Source organism: Saimiri boliviensis, chromosome 21, assembly GCF_048565385.1.
Source record: "Saimiri boliviensis isolate mSaiBol1 chromosome 21, mSaiBol1.pri, whole genome shotgun sequence".
NCBI lineage: Eukaryota > Metazoa > Chordata > Mammalia > Primates > Cebidae > Saimiri > Saimiri boliviensis.
The window spans coordinates 29,172,968-29,197,015 of NC_133469.1; the positions used below are offsets into that span (position 1 = coordinate 29,172,968).

The following is a 24,048-nucleotide window of genomic DNA, read 5'->3' on the forward strand; positions in this document are numbered from 1 at the left end:
ACTCTAGACTGTGGAGCTCTGAGCTTTTGTATCCTTCTCGGGAAGGAAGCCGGGGAAGGATCTTTTCCATTGCTAAGCGGCAGGAATAGGAGCGACCCTGCACAGGAAGTCAGGAGGGGGGCGTGTCCCACGAGGAAGTCAGGAGGGGGGCGTGTCCCACGAGGAAGTCAGGAGGGGGCGTGCCCGTCACCAGAAATTGGCAGAGGGGGCGTGTCCCACGAGGAAGCCAGGAGGGGGGCGTGTCCCACGAGGAAGTCAGGAGGGGGCGTGCCCGTCACCAGAAATTGGCAGAGGGGGCGTGTCCCACGAGGAAGCCAGGAGGGGGGCGTGTCCCACGAGGAAGTCAGGAGGGGGCGTGCCTGTCACCAGAAATTGGCAGAGGGGGCGTGTCCCACGGGGAAGCCAGGAGGGGGGCGTGTCCCACGAGGAAGTCAGGAGGGGGCGTGCCTGTCACCAGAAATTGGCAGAGGGGGCGTGTCCCACGAGGAATCCAGGAGGGGGGCGTGTCCCACGAGGAAGTCAGGAGGGGGCGTGCCCGTCACCGGAAATTGGCAGAGGGGGCGTGTCCCACGAGGAAGTCAGGAGGGGGGCGTGTCCCACGAGGAAGTCAGGAGGGGGCGTGCCTGTCACCAGAAATTGGCAGAGGGGGCGTGTCCCACGAGGAAGCCAGGAGGGGGGCGTGTCCCACGAGGAAGTCAGGAGGGGGCGTGCCCGTCACCGGAAATTGGCAGAGGGGGCGTGTCCCACGAGGAAGTCAGGAGGGGGGCGTGTCCCACGAGGAAGTCAGGAGGGGGCGTGTCCCATGAGGAAGTCAGAGGGGGCGTGCCCATCACCGGAAATTGGCAGAGGGGGCGTGTCCCACGAGGAAGTCAGGAAGGGGGCGTGCCCGTCACCGGAAATTGGCAGAGGGGGCGTGTCCCACATAGGAAGTCAGGAGGCGGAGCCTTACGCCGGAAGTCAGTGAAGCGGCATTTCCTGACGCTAAAAACCGCTGAGTGGAGTCTTTAGTACGCAGGAAGTCGGCCGGAGGAACTTTTCCCATATTTGAAGGAGAGGGACATTTCTGACACCGTAAGTCAGTGGGAGGGCTCTTTCCCACACAGAAAGTCACCTAGAGAGGACTGTCCCGTCTCGACCTGAGAGAGGCGGGTTTTCCTTACCGGAAGTAGACGTGGGGCCATGACCGGAAGTCATTGAAAAAGATCTGTTCCCACGCCCAGCCGCTAGAGGGCGTGAAAAAGGCGGGGTGGGGAGGGCAATCAGCTTTCCCCCGGGCTCGGAGTTCGCAGGAGGTAGAAGTGGGGAGCAATGAATGAACTTAAGGGGCTTACAGGGTTCCCGCAGCCGCTCAGGCCGGCCAGGAGTGCATCCCTGGCTTTCCGTTCCCACCCACGTCCCTGCCTCAGCCTGCCTCCCCCAGAGCCCGCCAGCCGCTAAGCCGGGGCCACACCTGGGGGTGATTTCATGCCTCACCTCCAGTAGGCACCTTGGTCTTCTCTGGGCTAATCTCTGGCTCTCTTGCGCTAACTCTTGCTCTCACCCAGCTAATCCCTGCCTGGCCCTGACTGCCCCCCAGGGGCTGCCCACTACCAACCCACCTGGCCTGTCTTGGGGGCTTCAGGCTCCCCGCCTGGGGCTGACCAGCTCTTCATTAACCTTTCCTTCACCGTGTGACTAACTCCTGCCTTCCTGGTCTGTCTGTTCCTTTCAGCAGAAACTAATGGCTTGTGGATTTCTTTCTGACTAACAACAGGTCTCACGTTCCTTGTTACTGTCAACAGCTTGGATGTCGGCATGGCTGGGAAGGGGCTAACACAGGCTTGGAGCTTGACTAACAGGAAAAAGCGTAGCTAGTGATTTTGGACGTGGTGGCTGCTCTGAGTCACGGCAATCAGAAGTCGGTAAAGGTGGGAGTTCTCTAAAGGAGGTGCCAGGGTCCTGGTGTGGACCAGGCCTGATGGAGCAGCCGTACCCACCAAGGTGGGTTCAGAAGTATAATCAGTCTTCTAAGGTTTAGGTCTTTGGGCGTATCTTCACTCCTCATAGTCTGCGTTTGGTTTCAGTTCTTTAAAAAAAAAAACCATAGCTTTATGTCTGCAAGAGTTCGAGCAAGTAGTTGCAGTTTTTATAAACCTTGAAATAACTGTCTCGTGTCTACAGAGCATTTGTCATTTTGTGTAGGGTCACCCGTCATCAGGCCAGGGCCTAGAGTCTTTGTTTTGGGGACCTTGTGTTTTGGAAGCTCTAGGACATAAAACGTTAGAGTATTCAGAAGGGTTTTAAGTCCATCAGCCGTTTACATGTTAGTAAAAAGTAGCTGAACTTCCTTTTCTAACTTTTCAGCTCCTCTAGCATAAACTCTTCTGTGCAATTTGGCTGTATTGACGAAAGGGGAATTTTTCTGGAAGGGACTTTTGATCTCTTTAGACTGAAGGAGCGTCCTTTGGGAGTAGAGGGGCAGGAAGCATAAGCCTGGGATTCCAGATGCAGGGAAGAGGTGGCACTAGGTCAAGGTTTGGCTGGCCCAGTCTGGTAGTCAGAGTCTGTGGGAGAAGGCAGCTCAAGGCAGGGCCTGGAGGATTGGATCAGTTTAGGGTTAGGTCAAGGGCTGGCTTGGAGCCTTAAAGCCAGGTTGCTCGGGTCGTTGAATGCTCGTCTGGGGCTGAGAACCCTTTTCCCCCGGCAACCGTGAACTCAGAGCTAACCAATTGTAGTTGGCAGTGAGGACTGAAGGGTGATCCAGAGGCTTGAGCTGCAGAGGGAACAAGAGAGAAAAAGATGTCTTAGGAAGAGCTTTGTGCAGACGCCTTGGCTGTTGGCAGGGACCTGGGGTGGGGTAGAGTCTACACCCGGGAAGTGCCTGCCTGCTGCCCTCTAGTGGCTGCCTTACTCCATTTCACTCAAAGCAGTAAGCTCAGAAACACCTCCTTGCCCTGAAACTCCTCTTTGTTTGGGAAGATTTGATGCTGCTAAGGACCTACTATGTGCCAGGCACTGCTCTGGGTGCTGGGACCTGCACACGGGCTTTTTCATCATGGTGCTTATATAGCCTAGCGGTAGAGTCGGTGAAGTAGATGGTGATTCAGTGAGATGGGTTGGGTCGGGGGCTATGGGAGCACGCAGGAGACAGACAGGATTGATGCGCACCTACGCTGTGCCTGGTATGTGCCAGGCCTTGGGGATGTGGTGGTAGTTAAACACCGTTTGATGTTCAGGAGCTTTAATTCTGTGTGTTGGGTGGATGGAGGTGTGGCATGGGGGTAGAAAGACACCTAATCCACCCTAGGGTGGCTCTCTGAAGACGGAGGCATGTCAGCTGAGCTCTGTCTGGGTGGAGTGTGGAGGGGTATGACTTCCAGGCAGCGGGGTGGTGGACACCAGTTTCTCGGGATCAGAGATGATCCAAAGAGGTTCTGGAAGGTTCATGTGGAATGTAGCAAGAGATAGGGGAACTGGACACGGTGCCCGGTCTGGTTGCCAAGGGGTTTGGATTTTAACCTTAGGCCTTGGGGAGCCATGGACATGATCTGAGAAAGGGAGATAGTGGATTTGAGTTTTCGGCTGGCCATTTGGCTCCTCCAGCCCGGGTGGAACTCAGAGGAGCTTGCAGTGGGCTCCGGCCACATTTTAGACAACTGAGCAGAGCTTTTTGAAACGTGGAAGACCCTTTGGTCCGTCTTTTAATGAACGGAATCCATCCATACCTGCCTAAGTTGGAGATAGCTCTGTGATGGCTGGAAAGCAGAGGACCAAGGTGCCAGTAAAGGCTTGGCAGGGGAGCAGTCTTGAAAACACATCATCCGTGGTGGTGTGAAGCCCCTGGAGAAGATCTGGGGAAACATGGTCGTGGGCTGCACGTCTACAAGAGAATGCCACTGGGGAGGGAGCCCATTTGTCATGCATGGCTGCAAGGGGGCATACAACTGTGGCGTAAGCTTGCAAGCGGCTGATCCTGGTTCCACAGAGGGAAAAATATGTCTTGGGGGGGTCATGAACCTTTTGTTCCCAGAGGCAGAGGGATCGGGACTAGGCCAACACAGAGACTAGTGATGGTTGTGAGATTCTAAGTGTGTGTATGTGTGTGTGCACGCGCACACGCACGCACGCGTGTCATGTCAATAGAGGCTGAGCCCAAGCAGGCACATTCTCTTCAACCCCTTCTCTCAGTCTGCTCTTGAAAGTCTAAGGAACATCCAGCTTGCTATGAGCGGATCTTAGAGCTGAGGAATTGGCCTCCCAATCTGGAGAGGCGTCGTAATCCCTTCTCGGTAGATTGTGCTGCGGACCCACTGTGAGGGCTGCACTGGTGTAAATGGTGACATCCTGAGCTGGGGGATGCTCTCGGGGTGGGGGATTGGTTCCATCCCAACAAAGACCCTCCGGAGAGTTTATCCAGGGACCTGTTGTTTTACTTTAACAGACCAGAAAAGATGTTTGTTTTCCCCGTCATTTAGGTCCAGGGGCTACTGAATGTGTGGGCGGAAATTTCTCTGTAGATTAAAAATCAGACTTTTACATGGATTCAGCAAAGGAGTGTCGACTGGATTTTTGTTTTCACCCATGAATGTGGCTGCTTCTGTGTAAAATGCCATTTTGCTATTAAAAATCGATTCACACTGGAAACACGCCTGTGGTGTATGAAGCAGAAGGGACATGCTGTGTGGGGGAGAGGGGGCAGCCAGTGGCATTTTCAAGGAGCAGGGGTGGGCTCTGTCGGTGAGTCAGCCTTTCCTCAACAATGACCCTAGAAGTCAGTATAATGGGGCATTTTATTTTTTAATTTAGGTAAAATAAACATAAAACTTAACCACCATAATCCTTTCTAAGTTTAGTACAGTCACATTGTTGTGCAACCACTATCACCATTGGTATTTATTTTTCTGTTCTTTTTTTTTTAGAGATGAGATCTTGCTATGTTGCCCAGGCTGGTTTTGAACTCCTGGTATCAAGCGATCCTCTTGCTTAAGTCTCTCGAGTAGCTGCGACTGCAGGCATGCACCACCGTGCCTAGCGGTATTTTTAAAAAACAACACTTCTTTGTGCTTAGGACAGTGCTTTGCAAAATCCAGGTTTTTATTGCCAGGGAGATTATACTTCCTTGAGGAGACAAAGAGTTCCTTGGTGACAGAGTAAAAGATAGAGTTTAGTGTGTGGTCATGCAGGACTGACAAATATAAGCCACACGTTGCTGTTCTTCCCTTCTGCAGCCATGACAGACATTGCAAGTTGAGCACCTATCTCTCTTTTGGAACTTGGGTGCATTTTCAGGTTCTTTCTCAGAACAGTGTTGTGGGCAGCCAGGAATTTGTTGGGGTGGTTTAATTAATTAATTAATTAATTTTTTTTGAGATGGAGTCTGGCTCTGTCGCCCAGGCTGGGGAGTGCAGTGGCTCGATCGTGGCTCACTGCAACCTCTGCCTCCCAGGTTCGAGCAGTTCTCCTGCCTCAGCCTCCTGAGTAGCTGGGATTACAGGCACGTGCCACCACACTCAGCTAAATGTTTTGTATTTTTAGTAGAGACGGGGTTTCACCGTGTTAGCCAGGATGGTCTCGATCTCCTGACCTTGTGATCTGCTCACTACAGCCTGGAAGAGTGCTGGGATTACAGGCATGAGCCATTGTGCCTGGCAGGGAGGTGGTTTTAAAAGAACTTTGGAGTCAGTTTTAGGATTGAGGTTACTGATAAACCTCGATTTGAATCCCAGCTTTGCCAAACACCTGCTGTGAGCTCTTGGGGATGATTCCCCTTCCCTGAGCCTCCATCTGCTCTGTGGAGTGGGGAGACCAGTCCCACCACCTAGGACCATTGTGAAGGTTCCCAAGGGTTCTTGCAAAGCTGAGACAGGGCTTGACACCCTGCAAGTGTTCCCTGAAACCTCATTCTGTGTTAGCACCAGATGATGGGATGGGGACCAGAGGTGCTCTGTGGAAAAGGAGGTCAGGAGAAGGTGAGGTGAGGGTGGGGGCAGTAAGGGGAGGCTTCCTGGAAGAATCAAAACTTGAGGGGAGCCTTGAAGGATGGGGGATGGTCAGTGAATCAGGAGAAAATAGCAACAGTGCTGCAGAGCGTTTTGGAGCGGCGACTCCTGCATTCCCTGGACTGGGTCTGTAGGAGATGAGGGTACTGATGGATGTTGGGGCGGGGTGGGGTGGACAGTCCAGCGGAGGTTAGAGCCGAGAAGTGGAGGCTGATCTGTGCAGCAGCGTTCAAGGCATGGTAAGAAGAGTGGGAATCTCCCAGGGTTGGCAGAACTTGTGAGCCCCTCCGCCCTCAAAGGACTACAAGACCCCGAATGAGAACAGAGCTTCCTCCCAGTCCTGCTTTCTCCTCCTTCCCTCTGTTCACCCAGAAACTGTTGATGGCATTTTTCTTGTATACTGGGCACTTTCCTGGCCTCTGGGATGCCAGGGTGCTGGCTTTTCTGTTGCCAGTGCACCTATTTTTGCCCTGGCTGTTCCCTTCGCCTGGAACGTATGTCCCTCTGCTTTTCACATGGCTGACTTCTTGGTGGCTCTCAGCTGAGCATCACCTGCTCAAAGAGGCCTCCCCCGACCACCCTGTCCACAGACCCTATCACTGCAGCTCTCAAACATTTTGGCCACGGGCCCCGTTACACTCTTACTATATGACACACACTTCAAGTCGATCACCTGCCTCTCTTTGGGAACTTGGGTCATTTGTAATAAAACGTGTCATTTTTGTTAATGTGCAATGGGTTTATTATTGTGATTTTTGTGAATTAATAAACAAGTCTTTTTTAAAACATCTCTGTTTTAATTTTTAATGTGGTAGACTCTCTCTACAATGGTTTCCTTGGCTTCACTGAATGCATTTTCAGCCTTTTTCTCAGAAAAGCGTTGTGGGCAGCCAGGGCCAGTTTGTTGTGGGTGGTTTTTATTTTGTTTTGTTTTTTGTGTTTTGACAGAGTCTTGCTCTGTCTCCAGGCTGGAGTGCAGTGGCATATTCTCGGCTCACTGCAACCTCTGCCTCCCGGGTTCAAACGAGTCTCCTGCTTCAGAATCACAAGCAGTTGAGACTACAGATGCCCGCCACTACGCCCAGCTAATTTTTGTATTTTTAGTAGAGATGGGATTTCACTACGTTGGCCAGGATGGTCTTGATCTCTTTACCTCATAATCCGCCCACCTCGGCTTCCCAAGCGTGTTGTTTTTTTTTTTTAAAGGCATTGTGGACACTGGTCACTTCCAAGGCTCAGCTGGTTCGTGTTTCATTCATTCAACAACATGTTTTTGAGTCCTACTGTGTGCTAAACACAATGCTGGGTGCCCAGGGCACAGCCGACTGGCATTGGCCCTGCAGAGGGCACAGTCCAGGAGAGGCAGTGAATGAAAACTAGATTTGGACGGGGGACAGGAACAGGAGAAGGAAACCATTGTAGAGAGAAATTAAAACAGAAACATTTAAAAAAGATTTGTTTATTAATTCATGGAAAAATCACAATAACAACCCATTGCATATTAACAAAAATAACACATGCTTTATTGCAAATAACCGTATTTTCCAAAACAAAATAAATTTAGCAGGAAGACAGCATTGTTGTAGTTTCTTTGGGTAAATCTCTTTAATGTCTGGCTTAATAGAAGACAGATTGTGTTGCATTCCGATAGCTGCTTCTGCCTTCAGTCTGTTGCATATCAATGTCCTGTGGCTCCTGGAAGGGCGTCCAGTCCTCTGTAGGTGCTCCGTGGCCCAGCCACAGCCGTAGTTCACGGGAGCGGCCAGGAGATGGTGGTGTTGCACCAAACCCCCCGCTGCTTATTCTGGGAGACTCGGTTCCTCTGGGGGCATTTGGGGTTGGATGCTCCACCGGAATACTCTGGAGATCCCAGAGTTTTAGGGCGTTGAGAAGGACTTGGCAGGGGTGGGAGAAGGAGAGGGACTGCAGACAGTGCCGCCGAGGACGGAAACCCTGGAAAAGCACTGCTCATTTTGCAGAGGGCTCCTTTTCTTCTCTTTCTTTTTGTGGCGGAGTCTCTGTCACTCAGGCTGCAGTGCAGTGGCGCCGTCTTGGCTCACTGCAACCTCTGCTGCCCGGGTTCGAGCAGTTCTCCTGCCTCAGTAGCCTCCCGAGTAGCGGGGACTGCAGGCGCGTGCCACCGTGCCTGTAATCCACCCCTCACTGGTCATGTGACTTAGGGCTGGTGCTTTCCTCTGTTTGAGCCTCAGTTTCTCCATCTGTAAAATGGGAATAACTGTGTCCTATTCTTTTTTTTTTTTTTTTTTTTAGAACAACTCAGCAAAATAAAATTCCTGTTTATTGTTGGACAACGTTGTTTCACACATGCATCAAAGAAGCCAATAAATAAATAAACAGCAATGTCATAGACAAAAAAGGAAAAACAAGGAAATCTTTTAATCTTTGGCCTTTCTTAACCATCTCATACAAACCAACTATTTATAGTACAGCCAAGTACATACGTAAAAAAGTTACTGGAATGCTCGGAATAAGATTGTTTTTCTGTTGTCGTTTTTGCTTTTTTTTTTTTTTTTACAAACATTTTTTTTCTCCTTTGAGATTATAATGAACACAGTCATACCACAAGTAAGGTCAGAAGTAGGACAGAGAATGCTCCTTGGTCATCAAGATCATTAAAAATGGCTGACCCTAACAATCTGTACAAAAATATAAGACGTAAATAAAAAATGCAAATTTTCTTTTAAAAGTACTTCAAAGAGAAAAAGCAAGGCCTTGGAAGTTTTGATTCTTTTTCCCTCCCCTGCTGCAAGTTCTCATGGTTTGGGTTGGGTAGTGGAGAGCTCGGGTCCTCTGTGGGTGGCGCTGCCCGTGGTGGGCGGGCGGGTACTCGAAGGTGACCACGCTTAGATTCTGAGACGGGAAGTGGAGGGTGAACAGGTCACGGCGGCCTTTTCCTTTGTTTAGTTTAGTTTAACTTTTCCGTTTCTGCTGTCTCACCATCCTCGCGGGTCTTCTGTGTCTCGGTACGGACATTGTCATCCTCGGCATCTTCAGCTGTGCCCTTGACGGTAGCAGGCTCAGCCTCCTCGTCGTCATCTCCATCCTCCTCCTCACCATCACCACCTTCCTCCTCCTCTTCCGCCCCACCTTCTTCCTCTTCGTCATCTCCTTCACTGTCAGCCTCTGCTCCCCATTTTCCTCGTTGGTATTTCCGTTAGCAGGGGCGTCTCTTCCGCGTTCCGCCTCTTCCACAACTTCCTTCTTCTTCAAGTCCTTGGTGGTGATTTCGGAGCTGGTGTTTACGGCTGCGTCTGACGTGGTGGGGCACCAACTGCGTCCCTTTCAGTGAAGTTACCAGGGTTGGACAAGAGAGCATATGCAGAGCGTCCGCATGTAATGGGCCCTCAATTCCTATTTCGTGTGTTGATGGTTTGTATTTTTAGTAAAGACGGGGTTTTGCCATCTTGGTCAGGCTGGTCTTGAACTCCTGACCTCCCGATCCACCCGCCTCAGCTTCCCAAAGTGCTGGGAGTACAGGCGTAAGCTATCTCGTCTTAACAGAGGCCAAGCCAAGTGACCTCCCCCACTAAGCCTCAGCTTACTCCTCTACAAAATGGGCAAATTATGACCTTGGCTTCCATTGCACTCTGCCACTCTCAGTAAGGGTCACTATTTTGATAACACTGGTGTTTTCAGCCATGCAGGATCCCCCAGCCATCTCCCCCTGAGGCCTAGAATATTCCAAGAGCTCACTGATGCTGTGAGCTCTTCCCACAGGCAAAGCCATTCCTTCTAGTTCCGCCTCCGGACACCTCGCCTTCATTCCCCTGGAGTGACTTAAAGCGGCCAGTCCTGTTTTCCAGTGCTCGCTCCCTGCGGGCTCTTTGCTGGGTGATTTAGACATACTGATGCATGAAGTGATCAGAAGTAGTTTGAGAGTCTCATCACCGCTCCCGTTTTATAGGAGAAGGCACTGAAGCTCAGAGAGGTGAAGAAACGCCCCCAAAGACACACCGTTAGGGGATGGAGAACTTGGATTCAAGGTGGTCACCGCATGCATGGGGCCGCGCCACCCAAAAATGCTGACTCCATCCTGCAAGGTTGAACCCACTTACTCTCTCTCTATGCTGGTTTCTCTTCTGTCACTCCTCCCTGCCGGGTGTCCATTGGCCTCGGGGAGCTGAGCACAGTTTGTGATTTCATATCTATTTGCTCATTTACCTGCTCCCCTGACTGTGAGCTTCACAAGGGCAGGGGCAATGCCTGCCTGCTTTACAGCTGTACCGTGGGTACCCAGGACTGCGCCTGGCACAGAGTTGGGAGTCAACATTTTATTGAATGAATAAAACGAGAGCTAGTTGGGCTTTTCTAGTGGGTGGTGTCCAGGCAGATCCACCCCTCACTGTTATGTGACTTAGGGCTGTTGACTTCCCGTTTGTTTGAGCCTCAGTTTCTCCATCTGTAAAACGGGCGTGGCTGCATCCCTTTCAGTGAGGTTACCAGGATTTGACAAGAGAGCATATGCAAAGTGTCTGCATGTAATGGGCCCTCAATTCCTGTATCACGTGTTGATGGCTTCTCTTGGCCTGGGGCGGGTATGGCGTGACCAGCAGGGTCAGGGAGAGGCAGAGTGGCCTGGGGATTGGACAGGGGGAAGCAGCCGGACCAAGTCATAGAGCAAACCGACCACAGCTCTGGCTTATGTATCCTCTGAGCCTGCCTGAATGTGAGTACTCAAGAAGCCACAGTCATGGTGGCCCTGTCCCTACTGTCATCTCTTGCTTGGCCCTTGGCATGTAAAGCACCCATAACGGGCAGAGCCAGGTAGCCAGGGGGACAGAGACCCCCCCGGTGGGAGCTGGTGCTGTTCAGCCTGAAACACACACGGTTTCCTCATCTTCACTCAGGAGGCCTCTCCAGCACGAAGGAGGCTTCCTCCCAGAGGAAAGCTCTGGAATGTAAGGAATGTGCTGCAGCCTCCAGCCCAGGCCCCAGGAAAGAGAATATCTTGGAGGCACAGGGCTGAGGGGCATTTTCCCAGCCATCTCAGCGACGCCAGGCCACCTGGGAGTTCATACCAGACATCACCTTCTGGCACCCGGGTCCAGCCTCAACCGCCTTGCTGCTTTCCCAGGTTCTCAGGCTGGAAGGACGGAGGCCCCGCCGGCCTCCCACGGTCTTTCATTTCAGCCTCTCGCCCAGCACCTGCACTTCCATACTCGGGGTCAGACCCTATGCTGGGCACTGAAGTACAGAGAAAAAGGAAGCTGACTCTTGTCTGAGCCACAGGGAGGTGGGACAGACCGTGTCAAGTCTGGACTCCTGCATCGTGTCGCCTTGGACAAGCTCAGCTGTCTGAGCCTCTGTGTCCCCATTTACAAAACGGGAGTCACATTAGGATCTCCTTTGACGAGGGCGAAAGGCCCCTTTGTTCCTGGTGCTCTGAACGGAAATTATGACTGTTAGAAAAATGGCTGTAACAGTATCTCCTACCCCATACACTCCTCTTATAATGTGACTTTGACCCTTCTTCCCTTGAATCTGGGTGGGTTTGTGACTTTGGTAGAAGTGATACTATGTGACTTCCAAGGCTAGTTAATAAAATGGGGGAGGGGAATAGTCACTCTTGGAACCCAGCGGCCATGGTGTGAGGAAACCCAAGCAGCTGTGAAGAGGCCCACGTGGACAGGAGCCAAGGCCCCTTGCCCTGGCTGGGCTCCTGGCAATCCTGTGGGTGAACCATTTTGAAGGTGGGTCATCCAGCCCTTTCTGAGTCACTGCAGTGGATACTGCATGGAGCAGGGACGATCTGGAATCAAGCCATGCTCCCTTTGCAGGTTCCTGAGTGAAATGGTGGTAGTTTTAAGCCTCTAGGTCTTGGAGAGGTTCACTATGCAGCAATAAACAAGGATACAGTTCCTTTTAAGAAACAACTTTGCTTCTGTCTCAGCTGAACTCAGCATCTTTTCTCCCCCAGATCATCCCCCAGATGCTGTAACATTTTCCGTCTCAGGAAAGAGCCCCACTCTTTCTGGTTGCCTGAAAAAGAAACCTGAGAGCCATCTTTCTTTCCTTCCTTGGTCTCTGTGACCGCCAGTGTCCAGATCCTCTCATCTTACCTCTTAAATCTCTCTCTCTCTCTCTTTTTTTTTGAGAGGGAGTTTCACTCTTTCACCCAGTCTGGAGTGCAGTGGCACCATCTTGGCCCACTGCCACCTCCATGCTCCGGGTCCAAGCAATTCTCCTGCCTCAGCCTCCAGAGAAGCTGGGATGACAGGCGCCCACCACCAGGCCTGGCTAATTTTTGTGTTTTTAGCAGAGATGGGGTTTCACCATGTTGGCTGGGCTTGTCTTGAACTCCTGACCTCAAGTGATCCGCCTGCCTCAGCCTCCCAAAGTGCTGAGATAAGAGGCATGAGCCACCGCGCCCGGCCCTAAATACCTCTTGTCACTTTATTCTATCCCCCTGACATCGCCACAGTCCAAACCACCAGCCTTCTGTTTTGGGCAGCTGTGACAGCTTTCCAGCCAGCCTCACCGTTTTACAGGGAGAACAGGAATCTTGATACACAAATGACAGAATAAGGGAAGTCATCGGTGTTCGGCTCCGTCCACCTCCAGGGTGTCTCTGGCCCTTCATTAGTCTTTGCCTGGACACGAGCCCGGGGTAAGAGCCCTCTGGCCGCCACTTCCTGTCTGTCTGTAACACCCGCCTTGACTCAGCCTGAGCGAGTTTGCTCACTGCTTTGGTAAGCCAAGATCATATCACTGCACTGTAGCCTGGGCAACAGGGCAAGACTCCATTAAAAAAAAAAAAAAATGGTGCTGGGTGCAGTGGCTCAAGCCTGTAATCCCACCACTTTGGGAGGCCGAGGCGGGTGGATCACGAGGTCAAGAGATTGAGACCATCCTGGTCAACATGGAGAACCCCCGTCTCTACTAAAAATACAAAAAATTAGCTGGGCATGGTGGCGCATGCCTGTAATCCCAGCTACTCAGGAGGCTGAGGCAGGAGAATTGCCTGAACCCAGGAGGCGGAGGTTGCGGTGAGCCGAGATCGCGCCATTGCACTCCAGCCTGAGTGACAAGAGCGAAACTCCGTCTCAAAACAAACAAACAACAAACAAACAAAAAAAAGTATCCGTTTATGGGGGCAAATTGTCCTTCAGGTTCACCTTGGATATTCCTGTTCAGTGCAAACCTCACCTACTGTATGAAGATTTCCAGGTTCAGTTGACTTCACTTTCCTCGTGTCTGGCTGGACTCTGCATGAGCTTCAGTACAAACACCCAATACTCTGATTTGTGGTTTGCTTGTATGGAGTTTTCTTCCCAGTGAGGCCAATGTGCCTCTAAATGAGACCTTCCAACCACATCATAGTTTTCGAGGTGGAGCGGGTTAAACATATAGATCCCTCTGAATCAGAATCTCAGTGGGTGGGCCCAGGAATTTGCATCTCTGTTTTTTTTTTTTTCCTTTTTTTGAAGACAGGATCTCAATCTGTCATCCAGACTGGAGAGCAGTGGTACATTCATAGCTCGCTGTAACCTTGAACTCCTGGGCACAAGGAATCTTTCTGTCTCAGCCTCTGAATAGCAGGAACTATCAGCACAGGCCACATTTCTGTCTATTTTTATTTTTTGTAGAGATGGGATCTTACTGTGTTGCCCAGGCTGGTCTTAAGCTCCTGTTCTCAAGCCATCCTCCTGCCTTGACTTCCCAAAGTCATGTCCCATGATGTCTGGCTGATCTGTGTTTCATGTGGCAGGTGATTCTTGGGCTCACAGATGTTTTATTTAGAACCACTGCATTACAGAATGAGTTCCTAACGGAAGGATTGCATCTGATACAGCAACATGTACCATGGTCCCCTGTGCAGATCTTAAGCCCAATAAATGTGTGTTGTTTGAACAAATGAGATTTTAGGTGGGGATGTGGGGAGAGTCACTTTATTCCTTCTAGAACCCCCACATTCACTGTTAGTCCCCATGTTGGACACAAGGTCTCACTGTATTTGTCTGCCACTGGGAAACGTCTCTGGTAAGAATTCCCCTACCCCCCACTGTATAATCTTCTCATTAATACACAGCATTGTAAAAGTGATCTATAATTAGATGCTAACCGAGTTTGCCGTAAAATTCGGCGGGCAAGGTCAGCAAGGTAAGCTGGGAGCCAGCTGATTGTTATGATCAATCAATAACCTATTTATTTCCCAACATTTCTATTAACCTCTGCCAGCCAATCACAGTTTCAATTTGAAAGGCTAGGGTCTGCTTTGCTGACTGGAGAAGTCTGATTGAAAGCGGGCCTCTGACACGACCCCAAGGGCGAAATCCAATTAAAATCATTTTCACTGGTAGATTAATATTTTTAGCATGTTCTACATCCTGGGATTCATCATTCCTAGCAATAACTAATGTCTTGTGACATGAGCAGGTGGATTGGCACTGCCATCGATAATAATTGTGATTAATTAGCTCATCAGGTCCTAGGATGGCTTTGGGGTGGCAGTTGGTCAGCTTCTGGGAACTTCTCACATCAAACCCTGGTTATGTGAATGTCTTTGGATCATACCAATGTAATGACCATTTCTGAACAGAGATGGTGTTTATCTGTCTCTGGGTCTGAAGCTGTCTTGGAACTATGAGTTCCTTGAGGGCAGGTATTATTTCTCATTGCTTTAAGCAACTCACTGACTGTTTGGCACACCCAGTTCCCCTTTTCTGAAGACTGTTCTTTACTTTCTGCATCCACACAGCTGCAGTAGAAGCCACCATATTTGTGTACCATGGCCCCACCCCTGGCTGCTGTTAACTGAACTAGGGGTAGAGCCCATCTTAAGCCAAGCCAATGGCTCCATTCTTGGATGTTGTTGATTGGATGAGGGGAAGGGTCCAACCCAAGCTGGGGCAGTGAAAGCATCACAGCCCAACTTGTGGACACGTTGATTGGACAAGGGGTAGAGCCAATCTTAAGCCGAGCCAATCTTAAGCCAAGCCAATGAAAACCTGATGGCTCCACCCCTGGATGTGGTTGATTGGATTAGAAGAAGGGCCAAACTCAAACTGGGCTAATGAAAGCCTCATGGCTCCACCTGTGGCCACTGTTGATTGGACAAGGCGTAGAGCCCATCTTAAGCCAAGCCAATGAGAGCCTTCTTGGCTCCACCCCAGATGTTGATTGGACTAGGAGTGGGGCCCAAGGCAAGTTGGGCCAATGTAGCTCTTCCTTAGGAATATGGAATTAGGTTTAAGGCAAAGGATCCTACTGGCCAGCTTGAGTATTTAGGGGAGTTCACTGCCATTGTTTGTTCCCTAACAAGGAACTAGTTAGGAAGGAAAGTGCTGCTGGGAGAGGAGAAAGCAGGAGGAACACAGAAAGCACCTCTTAAGATTTCCTGGTGTGTCTCGGTTCCTGTGTCCAGGCCCGTCCTGAAATCTGACTGCATTCCAACTCCTTGGTTCTCTGAGTTATTTCTGTATTTTTATAATAATGACTCTTCCCCAACCTCCCTTGCTTGGGTTAATTTGAATGAGTCTGTTACTTTCAACCAGACGTATCCCAATGAATTTAGAGGCCGAGAGCTGTCCAATGTCACACTGCAGGCCAGTGAAAAACTGTTCTCTTTCTGCTGACTCTCAGATGCAAAGCCTTTTGGGGAAAGAAAGAAACAAGGAAGAAGAAGAAGAAATGACTCACGTTTATTGAAGACCTACTATGTGTTAGGTGCTTTGCAATGTTGTGTATTTAATGTTTACCAGGCTGGGAGGTAGATTTTATTTTTATTAGTTTACAGATGAGGAAACTGAGGCTCAGATATGTTACATAAGTTGTCCAGAGAATTGGGGATTGTATTTAATTATTTTGGTAAATTCCATGATTGCTGAGCACCCCATGTTGTCTCTTAAGAGGTGTGCTGCTTTGCTGTAGATACCAGCATGAGGCTCTTTAAAGATAATGAAGTAGGCTGGGTGTGGTGGCTTACGCCTGTAATCCCAGCACTTTGGGAAGCTGAGACGGATGGATCCACAAGGTCAGGCTTTCAAGACCAGCCTGGCCAAGATGCTGAAACCCCGTCTCTACTAAAAATACAGAAATTAGCCAGGCGTGGTGGTACATGCCTCTAATCCCAGCTAGTTGGGGAGGCTGAGGCAGGAAAATCACTTGAACCTGGGAGGCAGAGGTTGAAGTGAGCTGAGATCGTACCACTGCACTCCAGCCTGGGTAACAGAGCCGGACTCTGTCTCAAAAAAAAAAAAAAAAAAAAAAAAAAAAAAAAAAAAATTAGGTAGCCAGTGGAGACACTGGGAGAAGTCAACTGTTAGATTGGTGGTCAGCCTCTTGAAGTCCTGTAGAGTACAGACAGAACCAAGAGTTGAGTCATGACCCAGGCTCCCCCACTTTGGAAGACCATCTCCTTCTAGAACCCACTCACTGCTCTCCGATTGCCTCAGGACTCCCAGAACCCACTCAGACAGCCCCAGCTCCAGCTTCTGGAGACATTAGCGGGTTCTCTGTAGCTATTCCATCCTTAGGAAAACCCAGGGTGAAACCAGATCTTCCAACAGAGGCTCTACGGTGGAGAAATCCCAGTGGACCACGGTGCATGGTCTGCTTTGAAGCGCTCAGGGGTATTTGTCTTCTCACCCTGGGCTAGTGATGGCAAAAGTGCACCTCCCTCAGGCTCCTCTTAATGTACATATCTGGATTGAACTGAGATTCCTATAGCAGATTTTCCAATGAGGAGCAGATTACAACAGAGAAATAAATATAATTAGGAGCAGTATCCAGACTGATGCATGCCGAAGAGTTTCAGCATGTACCCACAGATATATTAAAGAGTTAGGAAATGTTGGGAAATTCCCATTGTCCCAAATTTGAATCTCCAGGTCAAGTTCGCTGACAATCAAAAAATCTAGCCTAGGAGGCTTTTGTTTTTTTAAAAGAGAGTTTCACTCTTGTTGCCCAGGCTGGAGTACAATGGTGCGATCTCGGCTCACTGCAACCTCTGCCTCCCGGGTTCAAGTGATTCTCCTGGCTCAGCCTCCCCAGTAGCTGGAATTACAGGCATGCACCACCACGCCCGGCTAATTTTGTATTTTTAGTAGAGACAGGGTTTCTCCATATTGGTCAGGCTGGTCTGGAACTCCCGACCTCAGGTGATCTGTGGGCCTCAGCCTCCCAAAGTGCTGGGATTACAGGTGTGAGCCACCGTGTCCGGCCTGGGAGGTCTTTTAACACTGCAGTTTCCTGAGCCTGACTTCTGGGGATTCTGATTCCATAGGTCTGTGGTTTATTAGTCCTTTTGAGAAGCTTCAGGGAGAATCCTGACAACCAGCCAGGATTAGAGATTCACAAGGCACATTATCACATTAAAGGCACTGAAAAGTCCTGTAACAAAGACACCCGTGACATTTAATTGAACCAGTGTATTAAAGTTTTACAAACACAGGTCCCTCTTTCTCTATTTTTTGGTGTAATTCCCGTTTGTTTTTCTTTTTTTTTTTTTGAGAGATAGTCTTGCTCCAGGTCTCGCAGGCTGGAGTGTGGTAGTATGGTCTTGGCTCACTGCAACCTCCACCTCCTGGGTTGAAGCGATTCCCTTCCCTCAGCCTCCTGAATATCTAGGATTACAGGCGTGCGCCATCACAGCCAGCTAATTTTTTGTATTTTAGTAGAGATGAGGTTTCACCATGTTGGCCAGGATGGTCTCCATCTCCTTACCTTGTCATTCACCCACCTTGGCCTCCCAAAGTGCTGGGACTATACGCGTGAGCCACTGTGCCTGGCGAGATAATACCTGTTTTTAAAAGGTCTGTTGCTCAGAGAGCTTACCCACTTTTTCCCATAATAATTACACATCAATATCATAAATGTAGTGATTTTTTTTTTCATGCTCTTCCTACTTTTTTTTTTTTTTTTTTTTGAGATGGAGTTTCACTCTTGTTACCCATGCTGGAGTGCGATGGCGCGATCTCGGCTCACCGCATCCTCCACCTCCTGGGTTCAGGCAATTCTCCTGCCTCAGCCTCCTGAGTAGCTGGGATTACAAGCACGCGCCACCACGCCCAGGTAATTTTTTGTATTTTTAGTAGAGACGGGGTTTCACCATGTTGACCAGGATGATCTCGATCTCCTGACCTCGTGATCCACCCGCCTCGGCCTCCCAAAGTGCTGGGATTACAGGCTTGAGCCACCGCGCCCGGCACCATTTTTTTTTTTTTTCTGATGGATTCTTGCCCTGTTGCCCAGGCTACAGTGCAGTGATATGATCTTGGCTTACTGCCACCTCTGCCTCCCAGGTTCAAGCGATTCTCCTGCCTTAGCCTCCCCAGTAGCTGGGATTACAGGCTCCTGCCACTGTGCTGGCTAATTTTTGTATTTTTAGTAGAGACGGGGTTTCACCATCTTGGCCAGGGTGGTGTCGAACTCCTGACCTCATGATCCGCCCACCTTGGCCTCCCAAAGTGCTGGGATTACAGGCATGAGCCACCGCGCCCAGCCGTTTCTACCATTTTATAGCATTGAACTATTCTCCTCTTCAAGACAGGAATAGTATCTGTGTTATTTGCAATATGACCCACATGGAGTCTGCGTAAATGAGTGAGTCTCTTAAAATCATCTTTGAACGGGAGACGTTCCTACTGCCCACCAGTAGGAACATTGATACCAGGGCGAGAGAGAGACCGAAAGCAGCTGGTGGTGGTGGGAAAGCTGCAGAGCCACGTTTGCTTGTCAGTGGCGGATGTGGAGTAGCCGTCTCTCCGCTGCTGTGAGATCTGCCTCTTAACAGACTTGGTCTCCAGGTACAGGCCCTCCTGAGACATTGGGTTAAAAAGAGGAGTTGCCCATTTCTCTGCTGCTGCTTCTGCCAGCCACCAGGGGGTTGCAGGGAGCAGTGCTGAGGCCCTGTAAATGGGCTTCTCCACAGAACGAACGAGCTCTTGTGTTGGAAATTGGGTTAAATTCAGCATGCATCACCATTCCCAATGGCTCTTTACACCCCAGGAGCACTAAGATCCCACTAATCTTCAGTCAAAACAATTAGAGCATGAAGGGTAGTGCATTCATCCCGGAGGCACTGGGCATCAGGAGGTTAGGAAGGAGTGGGGCCACCCAAATTCAGGGCTTTGACTTCCCAGCCGCAGTGACAAGGCCGAAAGACCCGGAGGAGGATTCTTCTGGGTATTGCGGACAGGGGGTCCGGTCAGAATAAGTTGCTTCGGTCCATCCATCACTTTCTTCACGTGGTGGACTCTTAGCAAGTGTAAGGCACTTTAAATGCACCATGTCCGTGCAGTCTCACAATAGCTTTGTCACCATCGTCTTCTTGCCGAGGAAACAGAGGCACACAGAGGTTAAATGATGCCCACATCAGAGCCCAGCAGAAACAGACGGCACCGTTACAGGTATTGATCGACTTATGACCCATGCAACTTAGGACCATTCGACTTTACGACCACAATCGCTAGCCACGACTGCTCCGCGTCTGGCAGCGCAGACGTTGCCCAGCTGGGCGGCCGACAGTGCGGACCAGCTTCCGGCAGCACTACCATCTCCGCGTGCACCATTTCAACTGTACATAGAGCCTACTCAACTTACGACCAAGTCGTGTTAGCTCTGCGGTCCCGACCGTGGTCGTAAGTCGAGCACCGTCTGTAAATTAGTCTGGTTCAAGAAGAGTTTAATAAAGGTACCATTCAAAGAGGTGCTGACAGTGTCTTAGTTTTCTCTTGCTCCATAACAAATAACCTCCAACTTAGTGGCTTTAAACAACACCCTTCCATTAGGTCATGGTGCTGTAGGTCAGTAGTGCAGGGAACAGCATGGTTTTCTGCTCCGGTGTTGGTGGGGCTGTGATGTCATCTGAGGCTCAGGGTTCTCTTTCAGACTCTCTCAAGTTGTTGGCAGAACTCAAAGTTTCTTGCGGTCTCAGGACTGAAGTCCCCGTTTCCTTGCTGGTTGCTGTCCAGGGACTGCTTTCACCTCCTAGAGATCACCCTCAGTCCACAGGCAACTCACAGCACAGGTGTCTGCTCCTTCAAGCCCAGCAAGTGGCTGTCTTTCACTCTTCAAATCTCTCTGACTTCTGAGGGTCACCCGATTAGGTCAGGCCCACCCAGGATAGTCTTCCTTTCCATTAACTCAAAGTCAACCTAAGACGGTAGGAAATCCTATCATATTTGCAAGTTCAGGCCATGTTCAAGGGCAGGGCATTATTCATGGCGCGTTCACCAGGGAGCCAGAATCTTGGTGATCAGTTGAGTCTTCTGCTCCCCAGAGACAGGATGTGGGAAGTGCAGCTCCCTGGGGATAGCAGTGGTGGGACTTGATTACCACCCCTCGGCATGAATAGATGAGGAGCTGGGAGACATAGGAGAGGACTGCCTGGCAGAAGCTGGGGCCTTTGATTGAAGGACACAGCTAGTCCATGGTGACTTGGCGAGGAGGAATAAATAGACTTGGCTGGAGGAATAAAGAGGTTGACCTCAGTTTCCTTCCTCCCTTTCATCTCTGTGTTACTCTCCATTGGCCGATCTTAACAAGAGGCTGGAGAAGGGACCTAGCCTATTCATGCAATCAGTGGAGACCTACTTCTGAGGGAGCGGGCAGATTGGAGAATGATGGAGAGTGGATCAGGAGGGATGAGTAGATGATATACTGCACAAGTAACTTCTTCGAGTCCCATACCTTGTAATGACAGAGCTCAGATTCAAACTTGTGTCTCTTTAAAGTCTGATCCTATCATGCATTCTTCCGTTTCCTGAGTGCCTGCTATGTGGCAGGCACTCTGCAAATCTAACGATCCAGTGAGAGATACACTTATATTTCTATTTTGCAAAGGTCCAGAGAAGTTAAGTAAATAACCCAGAGTCACACAGCGAGCAAGTGGTAAAGCTGGGAGTCTAATTCAGTTCCAAAACTTGACTTCCATCCTGTCCATTTCATCCGTCCATATCTATCCATTGACAGATCTATTCATTCATCAGGCTGTTACTGCATGTCTTAAGCTATGCACTGTGTTCAGAGCTGAATGAAATTACATTCTTTTTTTTTTTTTTTTTTTTTTTGAGACAGAGTCTCCCTCTGTTGCCCAGGCTGGCTGGAGTGCAGTGGCGCGATCTTGGCTCACTGCAATCTCTCCCTCCCAAGTTCAAGCGATTCTCCTGCCTCAGCCTCCCAAGTAGCTGGGATTACAGCTACCCGACACCAAACCTGGCTAATTTTTAAATATTTTTAGTAGAGACGGGGTTTCACCGTGTTGGCCAGGCTGGTCTTGAACTCCTGACCTCAGGTAATCTGCCCACCTTGGCCTCCCAAAGTGCTAAGATTACAGGCGTGAGCCAGCCACCACACCCGGATAAGATGCCATTCTTATGTCCTTATGTTATTCACAATCTGGTAAGGGAAACAGACCTGTATACAGATTATTGTGCAGTGGAGCGGGGAACAGGAGCTTTGAGAGAGGAACGTACAGTGCTCATCGGTGGGCGTATGGGAGGGAGAGGTCTGCTCAGCTGGGGGAGCCTGGAAGGACAGTTGTATCCCTTTGAGCTGGGTTTTGAAGGATGCATAAGATCCCAACGAGATGGTGCATCTTGGTAAGGCAACATATCTTTTTAGCCCAGCTGCCTCTCCTTTGCTGGAGCTTCCTCCTTCCAGGGCATGATTTGGAAGGACAGAATTTTACTGTGATTGACGACAGAGTTCTCTAAAGTACAGAGCCCAGGGGCTGGAATGGAGCAGGGGATGTACGTATGTGTGGAAAAAAATCCACCTTGCTTTGAATTCCTGTCTGGCCATTTCTGAAATATATGACCTTACGGCGACCTTCCCCTATGTGGTGACCTTTCCCTACGTGGCGCCCTTCCCCTATGTGGCGACCTTTCCCTATGTGGCAACCCTCCCTTATGGTGACCCTCCCGTACTGGTGTCAGGTTGGCCAGGTGACTTTCGGCCAGTGAGATGAAATTGAGTGGAGGTGGGAAGAAATTGAGTGGAGGTGGTTCGTGCCACTTTTGGCAGACGCTGTGAAAGCCCTTGTGTGGTCACCTTTTCCTTCCCCTTTTGTGATGCTGTGAGTAATTTTTACTGTTTCCCGAGTGTTGGGCCTCACCTTCCCTTTTTACCTTGGCCTCGAGTCCATCAGGTTTCCATAAGGGGGTTGATTTTTTTAGCCTTAATCCTGGAATGCAGTGAGGAGGGTCAGAGCCAAAACAGAGCTACAAGGGCGTGTCACATTCCAGAGGAATGAATGGTGGCTGTCTAAACCACCGAGACCTCTGAAGGCGTCTGTTAGCATCGCATGGTGCAGCCCAAGAGGGCCAGCACGGTAAGGTGTGTTGTCTTCCTGTGTGTCCGTCTGCTCATCTGTAGAAGTGCGTTGATAGTTGTAGTTACCTTGTGGGGGTCTGGTGAAGATTCGGTGGAATTGCACAGCTTCGAGCCCACAGTGTGTCTACACTTTGCAGATGTCGAAGACTCTTCTTCCAGTCCCTTGTCTCTGCCATAGTTATTTCTACCCCTGGGCCTGTACACACCCATGCTGTTCTTTTTGCCTGGGGTATTATATGTTTTCCTCTTTCCCTTCTTTACTCAAGATCCCCCCTTTTGCCCCTGGGGTTGCAGCCGTGAGTATGCTCAGGCTTCAGAAGAGGCTCATCTCTGGTGTCCTCTGCTGTGGCAAGAAGAAGGTCTGGTTGGACCCCAATGAGGCTAATGAAATCGCCAATGCCAGCTCCCGTCAGCAGATCCGGAAGCTGATCAGAGATGGGCTGATCATCCCCGATCCTGCGACGGTCCATTCCTGGCCTCGATGCCAGAAGAACACCTTGGCCCTCCAGAAGGGCAGGCACACGGGTACAACCAATGCTTGAATGCCAGAGAAGGTCACGTGGATGAGGAGAATGAGGATTCTTTGCTGGCTGCTCAGAAGATGCCGGGAATCCAAGAAGACTGATCGCCGCATGTATCACAGCCTGTACCTGAAGGTGAAGGGGAATGTGTTCAGAAACAAGCGGATTCTCGTGGAACACATCCGCAAGCTGAAGGCAAGAAGCTCCTGGCTGCCCAGGCTGAGGACCGCAGGTCTAAGACCAAGCAGGCAGAACTGAGGCAAGCACCGTGGAGAGCGCCTCCAGGCAAGCACCATGGAGAGCGCCTCCAGGCAAGGAGGAGACAGCAAGACTTTGTCCAAGGAGGGAGAGATCAAGAAATAAAAGCTCCCCCTTTGTCTGTACATACTAGCTTCCATGATTACATGGATCAGCCATTAAAATAAAACAAGCCTTAAAAAAAAAAATCCCATATGCAGATCTAGCTCCTCCAGGAGGCCAGCTGAGGATGGGCTAAGAGCCCCAGGAAAGTCAGGTCATGGAAGGGATGAAAAAAGTCGCACTTCAACAACCAGAATCAGGAAATCTGGGAAAGAGTCCCTTCAGCCTCAACATGCACACATACTTTGTGTTTTACGGTTTTGCATTGTTTTAATTTTGATTTGCATAAGGGCTCCCTCATCTTTTCTGAGCTTAAGGTTTCTGAAGATCTTTACCTGTTCCTGTTTACAAACAGCAGGGCCAGGGGAAAGGGATGGGGGGAGTCCCTCCTGTCACTGACCCAGGATGGCTAAAAGTACCGCCTTCATAGAAGGACGAAAACGGGAACAAGGGTGCTGCTGACTGCCGGAGGTTGCCTGCATGGCAGTTAAGAACGTGGACCTCGGGTCAGGCTACCTGGATTTAAGGGTTGGTTCTGCCGTTTACCAGCTGTATGAGCTTGGCTGTGTCATTCTTTACCATCGAGCCTCACTTTCTACATTCATAAGGAATTCATAGTAACACCAGCTTGTTGGGTCATGGTGAGGACAACTCATGCCCACAGTGAAGCCTGCCCATACAGAGACGACTGATCATTCGGTCATTCCTTATTTATTGAGTGTCTGCTATGTACCAAGTTCCGTGACAGGCACTGGAGATGCAGAGGTGGTCAGGACAGGCAAGGTCCTTGCTCTCATGGATTATATATTTATAAATAAATACATAATGAGTCAGGTTGCAGTAAGGCATATGGAGAAAGAAGGATAACTGTGGAAAGTAATGATGAAACAGAT

General features: G+C 50.0%; 1 protein-coding gene and 1 pseudogene across 1 annotated transcript in view; both read left to right on the top strand.

Moving 5' to 3' along the window:
• The window catches only part of LOC104652949 (uncharacterized), a 164,292-nt gene that overhangs the window by 4,228 nt on the left and 136,016 nt on the right, over positions 1-24,048 (top strand). Inside the window, exon 2 of the mRNA XM_074390929.1 lies at positions 1-1,071. Coding sequence (XP_074247030.1) covers positions 1-1,008 — 1,008 coding nt within the window. The 3' untranslated portion in view covers positions 1,009-1,071. The remainder of the gene's footprint in view (positions 1,072-24,048) is intronic.
• Positions 1,066-24,048, top strand: part of LOC141582558 (large ribosomal subunit protein eL19-like) — a 28,933-nt pseudogene continuing 5,950 nt past the window's right edge.